A 9,685-nucleotide genomic window follows, 5' to 3' on the forward strand; every position below is an offset into this window, starting at 1 on the left:
CAATGTATGCGTGCGTGCGCAAGTGCACATCCTTTCAGCCTACGGTGGCTGATGTCAGGCGAAAAATAACGGCAGTGTGTATGCATGGCACACTGAGTGCGTCCTCAGCCTTGGTCGCTTGTGCAGAGCTAGCTGGATCGCCGAGGAGGCTAAAGTGGCAGCGCTCCTTATCTACGCTCCCTCCTCTGAACCCTCGCCCCGTTCAGCGCTTCGTAGGCGTCGCCATCGTCCGTTCACGCGTGGCCCGATGCGCTCTCTGTCGCACATGCACGGTGTCCGGTAAGCAAATCACTTCTCCGCAAATTCGCAGGATGAAGAAAGTTTTGCGAATGGAAAATTTCCTCGCGACTTTCTGCAAGAACCACTCGCTTCAGGCGCGGCGTCCGAGACTGCAGTGCTCCGTATACAGCTATGCCGTACGTCATGCGCTTCCATCTGTCGATTATGATTGGGTCTAGCGGTATGCCATTTGCTAGATAGACTACACCGGGGCAAATTTTCCGCGTGGTTTGCTATGTGGCTTCGTGCCATACAACCTTCGGGTGGGTGCTCAATTTGCCTTTGAATCGCGTCCGAGAAAAGTATTTGCGAGGGTCCTCGTTCAGCTGTTTTGCTCCTGTCCAGTACTGCGCTTGCACGCATCCCAACGCTCTAACGAACAGCGCAGCAACTTGCTCTGCGGGCGGATGGTCCTTTATTTACGCTATATTAGCCTGAGCAACTTCTTCGCCGGAGTAGGTAAGTGGGCTGTTTCTTGAGATTTAATGTTTGGAAGTGACCTGTAGAGTTCTGGGGAAAAGGCGACGAACAAAGAACTTTGCACGCAACACACGCGTTCATTTTTTTGGTCTGTCGTCTTTCCTGCGCTCTATAGCAGTTCTTCACTAATGATGCTTGTGGTTAAAGTTACTGTGTATACTTCAGGTAGCAGAGTTGCGCGTACGTCTGGCTAGCAACCACCGCTATGCGACGAAGCCGCTCTCCGTTTTTGCAGGCGACATGCCTACCGCGTCGCCAATCGACATGTTTGGCGTGTCGAAGACCGATGATTAGCTCGACTGTCGATGACTAGTGTTAATCCAGTTCGCTGCAACGGCGGCGGCGAGAAATCAAAAAAGTTGACCCGAGCGCCAGTTTCTACGCAATGCATGGTTGCTAACGGCGTTCGGAAGACAGACGCGCAACTCTGCTACCTAAAGGTAACATGTACTTGTGGTGAGTGCGTGTTGCGCCTGGCCGCTAAGGCGGCATTGCAGGCCAAGGCGGCGGCCGAGCGCTGCTTCTCGTGCGGCCAGTGCGGCAAGCGCTTCAAGCGCTCCTCCACGCTGTCCACCCATCTGCTCATCCACTCGGACACGAGGCCCTACCCGTGCCACTTCTGCGGCAAGCGCTTCCACCAGAAGTCCGACATGAAGAAGCACACCTACATACACACCGGTGGGCGCGTCTTCTTTTTCTCACCGTAGGAACCCATGTTCGAAAGCGTTGTAGCAGTGATTGTTCAAGCACTGAGGTCCTTCAGTGGAAGCAGATATTCTGTAATAGGAAACCTCCTCATCGAGAATAAGAGAAAGGATTTTTTGTTTTTTCGGTTGCTGGCGTGTGTGCCGTCTCCTAATTGATCTGGTTATAGGGCATGTTCTCACTAGATTACGTTCCACAGCCAACTCTAACAATCTTGGCGCTCGACCACGTGAGCTTCTTTTTAATGGAATGCCCTTCAACGTAAAATATTTGCCGCGAAAAAAAAAATCATTCTTCGACAAAGCAAATGTCCTCTTCAACATTGTCTTAAAGGGACCCTGCAACACTTTTCCAAGTAATCGTCGAATGGCTTCATTAAAATACCTTATTGGCTCGCGAATCGACTGCCGCAAAATTTTTCCGAATCCGTCAAGTACGAGAGGAGGGATTTGTCATTCTAAACAGCACGGATATAAGAGAGAAGTCACGACAAGGCAAACGCCGTTTGTCTTGTCGTGACTGCTTTCTTGTGTCCGTGTTGAACGCCCTGTCTTTTCAGAATGACTACTCATCAACTAGCTCAGCTCTCGGTTATTCTAAGGCATTTGTCGCACGCTTCAAGCGTTTTCTCTCTCTCCTTTCGTGCCGGCGAGCGCGCTGAAAGCTACGCAGGGGGGAGGGGGGGGGCCGATGACAAGGCGACAAGAAGATGCGTCCGTTCGTCAGCGCGCGTCATGACCTGGAGCACTTTGTTTTGTTTTGTTTTTCTTTGAACGCGCGTGAGCGCGAGCGCGAGCACGTGGCGGCATCCCCGCGGCGGCCGCGGTAACTATGCAGCTCACGATGCTCACCGAATCAGCCAATGACCGTGGACTTTGGGTTTATGGCGTGGCCATTTGGGTTTATGGCATGATTTGTCGAGAGAAGAAGGAATGATTTCTAGCTGACTTTGGGAATTAATTCTAAATTACAGGTCGCGTGCAGCGCTATAATGTTTGGCTCGCGCGTTCTCAGGAGCCTCGACTACTGACTGGCAGCGTTTTTTTACCGTACTGAAAAAGTGTTGCAGGGCCCCTTTAAAGGGATACTGACACCTTTTTTCGAAGGCGAGTTTACACTGCCATAAAAATCTCCTGTATGCAGAGACGGCTCTGGGCAAATGTGAAGCTCAGCAAATGCTGATAAGATATTTTATTTTGATATTAAAGTAAATTTTTACATGGCGCACCTACCGACATCGACACTATCTTGACGTCAGGCTACAGTACAACTTCTGGTGACTTCATGCAGCAGTCTGGCTAGTTGTGATGACGTTAGGTACCAAAACTTCCAAGATGGCCTCTTGTGCGTCATCAAAACTTCCAAAATGGCCGCTTGTGCGTCACCAACGGAGCCACGGTGCGGAGCGGCCGTGGAAACGTCAGTATATATTGTGCGAGCACGTGACGAGAAGCTCGTACGGTGCTGTGACGTCAGGGTACAGTAGGAACCGAAACTAGCTTTTAAAAATATACTGTAATTACTTTTTCAGGGCGCAGTCCCGCTTAGCGCTACCTTTTCTAGGCTCTTCAGGGCTTGACCTTTCATTTGACGCAAAAAAAAAACGACAACTGAAAATATTCGCGTCAGTAGCCCTTCAAAGGCGCCAGATAAAGCGTCGTAGAGTTCGTTTGCAAAAAAAAAAAAAAGAAGGAAAGAATTATGGCAGCTTTGCAGTAGTGGTGCCAAGCCTGAAGGAAGAGCGCAGCTGTGTGGCCTTCCTTTTTTCTTTCTTCTCTTTCTTTCTCTTTGTCTCTGTTTCTTGTATCTCTCTTTTTTTGTATGTTTATTTTTATTTCTTTCTCTCTCTCTCTCTATTTTGTTCTCTTTCTCGCTCTTTCTATCTTTATTTCTCTCTGCTTCTTTCTCTTTCCCTTGTTTCTCGTTATTTCTCCTCTGTCACTCTTGCTCTATGTTATCTCTATCTGTTTCTTCATTTCATTTCATTTATTTCATTTATTTCATTTATTACACCTTAAGGGCCCGAAGGCATTACATAAGGGGGGGCATACACATGTTTCCATACAGTATGATATAATAATTGGTAAGAAATCAAATCAAACAAAATAAGGAGAACAAATAAATGTAGCATCGGGTACGTACACAATGAAAAATTCAACATCCTTTGGTAGGCGCATATTAGAAAAATAGGAGATACACAGGTTTCGCAAAAGTGAAATAACTGTAACTGGTAACAAAAAAAGGAAAAGAGAAACGAATGTAACATTGTATACACAAGACAATTCAACATGCTATGGTAGGCACCTATTGTTGGACAAAATGGCAGGTTAGTTTTTCGCGAAATTTTTCTCGATCTGAACAGGAAGCAATGGCGTTAGGTAGCGTGTTCCACAAGGTTATTGCGTGTGGGAAAAAAGATATCTATATCTTTCTCCCTCTTTCTATGAAGCCTTTATTCGTATTATTTCTTCGTATTTTTCTCTTCGTCTTTCTCTCTCTCGCTCTCTGTTTTTCTCTCTTTATTCCCTTTGTTTCTCTCTCCCTCTTTCTCTCTATTTCTTTCTCTCTCTTTTTCACGTGTTTGTTTTCGTTTGACACTCGCACCTGCTGTACACGGCAGTGGGTCTTGCCCACTTCCTGTGGCGCATACCAACCTGAGGAGCTTTGCACGACGGAGTTCAAGTTACCCATAGCTCAAACAGCTTCACCGCATAGAGAGTGAAGAGAGCGCGAGCCGGTTCGTGATGGTGGTAGTTTTTTTATGACGGAGCAACAAATTACCGACAGCCTAAAGAGCTTAGCTGTTAAAAAATTAAAAGAAAGAAACTGGGTCTCTCATTGCAAAACCAAAATTAATCTATCTTCCTGACGAAGATAGGACTCCGGTCGAAATAAACTTTTCCTCTGTTGTTGGCGTTACCGAGGCTCTTATGTCTACCACGCCCCTGCTCAACAACCGTATGAGGTGTGAAGTTCATTCGGACGAGAGCTGAGCACCGAACAAGTGCAGCATGCGCGTAAACCTCTCGACAGCTCTCCGCCTATGCGCAAGATAGAATAGGATTACTACTACAGAACAAAAAGACGTCCCGTAGGGTGCAATTCACGAGTAGATCTTTACGGCCTTTTATACCGAAATACTAAGCCACTAATAGCTCTATAAAAGATGTCGCAGAATATCGGATTGTGAAGCGAATAAGCATTTCACTGTGCGAACAGCCCCGCGAGTCGCGACTGTTCTACAGAAAAAAAAAAAAAAAACGTTGCGGTGCGCGTGTTTCGCAGGTGAGAAGCCTCACAAGTGCGTGGTCTGCGGCAAGGCATTCAGTCAATCGTCCAACCTGATCACGCACACGCGCAAGCACAGCGGATTCAAGCCGTTCGCGTGCCGTGTCTGCGGCCGTGCCTTCCAGCGGAAAGTGGACCTGCGCCGGCACGCGGACTCGCAGCACTGCGGCCCACCGGCCCTGCAACTGTCGCCGCTCGCCGTTGCGCCGGCTCATCGCAACGTACCGGTCGCCGCGTCGTCGGCAGCTGCCGCCGCAGCCGCCAGCGTCTGCATGCCGTAGTAGAGCGCCCCCCGCCTGAGCACACAAGGCATTGCCAACAAGAAGCTTTCCAAGACACCGTTAAAGCGAGACAGTTGTTTTCCAGGAAATTAGTCGGAACAAGAGATTTCTTCGGCTAAAGTCAACGCTTCGACTAAGCGGACTTCAAGCGCGAGGCGCCACAACAAAAAAAACTTGGCTTTCCCTCCTTACTTGTCCGACCACACTGTTGCTTGCTCAGAGTCGCAGAGTATTCGCTTTAGCCTTAGCCATGCGGCTCCGTTGCAAAACAGCAAGCTTGGTTCATTCGTGTGATACCTGTGGCGCACGCTGGAGCTAAAACGGAAACACAACAAAGCATATACAGATATATTATGTTTGACCGCTTTTTTTTTCTGCTGACGTTTCTGTATGAAGGTTGGCGGTATGTATATGTATATACAAGGTGCCCCACCTATCTTTAGCCATAGTTTAAAAATATGCCAACGTACTCAATGACGAGGCAACCAAGTGCATGTTGCTGACTATTGCCTGGAGTAAGTCAGTCTATTTTACAGCGAAAGCAGTTATGAGATCACCACAAGGGCTGTTTTTGGCGTCGTAGTTGTCCGCCGCCGCTGCCGGTGTCCGTAACCACTATCGCGCGAAAAAAAAATAAATAAGAAAAAATATCCGGGATGGAACGAGGTTCTACCTCAGAGCCATGCCGGTGCTTGAAACTGCTTTGCAAAAAGACCCTATACAGGCTTCATGCCAGGAAGGAACCACATAAACATATGTAATGTAGTGTGGTAGAAGAGTAATATAACAACCAGGCGTCACACAACGGGAATTCTGTAACCAGGCGTCACACAATGCGAATTGCGCAACGAGTGGGTTGTTGAATGCTTCCAACCCATTACTAAGGGATCTGCCATAATTCTTCATCGTCATCAGCCACAGCATCAACAAAGTGCACATATTGCATTAAAGGTGTTTTGCGGGTACCACGCTTCTCCGCAGAATGACGCAAAATTACATAGTGGCTGCTTCCCTAATACGCAAAACGTATGATTTACAGCGTAGTGGGTTCCTCGCAAGTGCACTTCTGTTGGTTGCCAAGGAAGCCCATAAGGCTCCCATGATCAGGGTCTGAGTAAAGTTAATTCTCTCTCTCTCTCTTTCTTTCTCACGTTAACGTGTTATAAAGCGTGGTGGGAGAGTTAAATGACGACCGGGCGTCGCACGATGCGAATTACGTAACTATAGTCGGATACAACTTAAAGGGACACTAAAGAGCAAAACGATTTTTCTCATATTAGTAAAGCACTCTTTCACGATACTAAAAACACCGCGCTTGCTGCGAGAAGACGCTCAGTAAGCGAGAAAACGCGCAAAAACAAAATGTGGGTGGCGACGCCACCTTGAAGTTTCCGCACTATTCGCCGTGACGTCGCATGTTTTGACAGCGGCTACCAGCGACTACGTATAGTTCCGAATCGGTAAAAATTAAGTACATTGTCCTCTGAGGGGGGGGGGGGGGGGCATAGACCTAACATACCAAGTTTGGGGTAATTTTGTTCAACCAATGGCGCGAAAATACGATAAATACACTTTGAAATCCGTGACGTCACGCGGGGAGATTTCGGCGCGAAATTTAAAAATTAAACTTTGAACTTGTTTTTCTGCTCTATTAATAAACCTGTGATGGCGAAATTAACCACATGAGAGTTCTCGGAGCACAACTTATCGATCTAAACCGATTCATTGTTTCTCTTTAGTGTTCCTTTAAGAAGTCAGGAGAGGCCCCGCCCAGACGACCGAAGCGCAGCAGCCGATCGCCTCCGCGACTAAAGAAATAGTACCGCTCATGCACGCGCCGATGTTCTCCGAAGGCGGAGCCACCGGCCGTCCCGCTCATGACGTCAGTCACGAGTGCGCGCCCATTGGTGCAGGCTTGTGTTCATCCGCCTTTGAGGAAGAAATGCCGCTGACTTCTAAAGTTGTATCCGACTATAGTGGGTCGCTTAAAGCTTCCAACCCATTACAATGGGCTCAGCCATAATTCTTCATCGCCATCAACCGTCGCATCAACAAAGTGCACATAATGCCTTATAGATGGTACCTCGCTTCTCCGCAGAATGACGAATAGTTTCGTGGTGGGCGCGTGGCGTAGTGGGTACGTTGCTAGTGTACTTGTATTAGTAGCCACAAGAGAGTTTATAACGGGATCTAGAAATGCCGCTCTTCCAGCTTTCGCTGTGACTGTGCTGCACTTTCCGCGCAGGCCTGGTGTTTTCTTTTTGTTCTGATTAATTGCTTAAGTAGGCAACTTTAATTAACTAACTTTTGAAGCAACGAAGCTGGGCAAAAGATTCCAATGAGCAAGTTGTAGATCGGTTTGCGAGATATCCGATCAGAAAGTTTCTAACTTTCTATGTACTAAGTATTAGCGTTTGTCTGCTTACTACAAATTCCCGCGAAATACAAAAAAATACCACGTGACATGCCCGCTTGCGCGCAATTGCGCGCGATGATTCTAGAGCGCCCTAACGTTCCGCATGCAAACGATCATAGCACTTGCCCTGTTGTGCTGCCTCGACAGGGCAGCGACGATGGTGGTGGCTGTGCGACGAACACGTCTTGCTAGCGGCAACACAAGCGATAACCGCTGCGCCTGCTTATCGCTGTCATGAACCGGCGCGAGGGAAGCATATCGTTTATACGCGGAACGTTAGGGAGCACTAAAATCACGGCGCGCATGGGCGCACAAGCGGGCATGTCACGTGTTTCTTTTTTTTAGGTGCGAAGCAGCTCTTTGACTAGCCTGTGTAACGCTGTCCCTCCGTGCGTCCGTACGAACGCGCCGCAACGTGCTCCCCTCGCCGCAGGTGTTGGAGCGGTGCCAAGTAGGTCACGCCGCAGCTGCGCGTTGACGTCACGCTCCCCTCGCAGTGCGCGCTGACGTCACTCTCTCCCTCGCCCTGCCGCGCGCTCGCCGCAGCGCCCGCAGCTGCCGCCTCGTCCGTTCGCCCGCAACACCTGCCGCTACCGCCGCTCGCTCCGCTACCGCGACCGCCGCTCGCTACGCCGCCGACTCGTCGGTTCACGCGCAATAAACCTGATGCGCGCCTAACGTACGCGTTGAAACATGTCTGTACGTGTCACCTCTCTCTCGCTTCACCCTCTCTACCGCGTTAGCGCCGTTCAACCCGTGACGCCACCCGTGCGCAACGCTGCTGCTTCGCGTCCCATCAGGGGTCCCTTTGGGAAGATGGTGTTAATTTTTTTTTGTATTTCGCGGGCATCTGTTGTAAGCAGAAAAACACTAATACTTAATGGATTGAAAGTTAGAAAATGTCTAATCGGACGTTTTGCAAACCGATCTACAACTTTCTCATTGGAATTTTTTTTTGCCCCGCTTCGTAGCTTCAAAAGTTAGTTAATTAAAGTGGCCTAATTAAGCAGTTAATCAGAACACAAGAAATAGTCTGACTTACTCCAGGCAATAGTCAGCAACATGCATTTGGTCGCGTCGTCATTGAGTGTGTCGGTATATTCTTAAACTTTTGGCTAGATTTAGCTGGGGCACCCTGTGTGTGTGTGTGTGTGTGTGTGTGTGTGTGCGTGTGTGTGTGTGCGTGCGTGCGTGTGTGTGTGTGAGTATTAGCATCGGGATCGAAGCAGTGACCTATCACAACCAAATATCATGAAGTAGCAGTGTCATTAATGCAGAACTATTATTTTACCAGTGAGCAGCTACTTACGCTTTAGACAACTGATAAAGTCAACATAAACCTTGTCCTTCGCTGTATCAATGTGTCACGGTGTCGCGTTCGCTTTCGGAGCTGTACTTCAACGCGCCTTTTTATTTGTTTTCTTTAATTATTTTTTGGTGTGGGAAGCCAGTACGGCTTTCTCCACACGTTGTTGCTAAACAAAGGTAATAAAAAAAGAGAAAACTTATTTTCGATCTTATCGCGGGAGCTACGAGGCCATGACAACAGTGGAGGACGAGAAAAAACGAGGCCCACCATGGTGAGAGCTAATCAGGAGGCCAAAGGAAATCGACTGGACGATCTGGAACAACTGTTAAGTATGTCTCAACGGCGGTGATATTGTACTCATATTATGAGGAGTCGGCAGCGACTTGACGGCACAAAGCAAGCTTTAAACATACAATGCACCAGGCGTATAGAGAAAAGTAACAAGACTGAAACTTGGTCGTACTTCATAATTAGGGCTCCGTGTTTTCGGATAAATGGAAAAAAAATCCGATAAACACGGGCCGGCAAAATTTTTCACAATTCGGATTTATCCGATAAACTCCGATTTTAACTGCCAGTTTTGTTCTTTATCGAGAGGGCATGTTCTAAGCGGTCACTGATATATGTCAGGCCCCCGGGAGCGCGAGACGGGACTTTAATATACGGTCCCCTGGCGGCACTGGGGTGCTCCAGACTATATCGAATATACGGACCTCGTAAAGTATAAGTAAATTCAACCTTTTCCCCACTCCCTCTTGACTCCAGAGCAGAGCTCTCTCAGCTGCGTAGCCGCTGTCAGTTCCTGAAGGGAGTGGAAGGTTGTCCGTAGCTGCCTTGCCTCGTCGTGGTTGTTCACGCTTCTCAAGGATGCAGACGACTCCTTTCTTTGCAAAACCACTCGATAGTGTATATACAAGGTTAAGCGGC

At 48.3% G+C, this 9,685-nt stretch overlaps 1 protein-coding gene across 1 annotated transcript in view; it reads left to right on the plus strand.

Annotated features, from left to right (window-relative positions):
* LOC119379355 (zinc finger protein 358) overlaps positions 1-5,154 on the plus strand; it is a 21,905-nt gene extending 16,751 nt beyond the window's left edge. The window contains exons 3-4 of the mRNA XM_037648701.2: positions 1,245-1,437; positions 4,750-5,154. Coding sequence (XP_037504629.1) covers positions 1,245-1,437; positions 4,750-5,033 — 477 coding nt within the window. The 3' untranslated portion in view covers positions 5,034-5,154. The remainder of the gene's footprint in view (positions 1-1,244; positions 1,438-4,749) is intronic.
* The last annotated feature ends 4,531 nt before the right edge of the window (positions 5,155-9,685 follow it).

This window comes from Rhipicephalus sanguineus, chromosome 1 (genome assembly GCF_013339695.2).
Source record: "Rhipicephalus sanguineus isolate Rsan-2018 chromosome 1, BIME_Rsan_1.4, whole genome shotgun sequence".
NCBI lineage: Eukaryota > Metazoa > Arthropoda > Arachnida > Ixodida > Ixodidae > Rhipicephalus > Rhipicephalus sanguineus.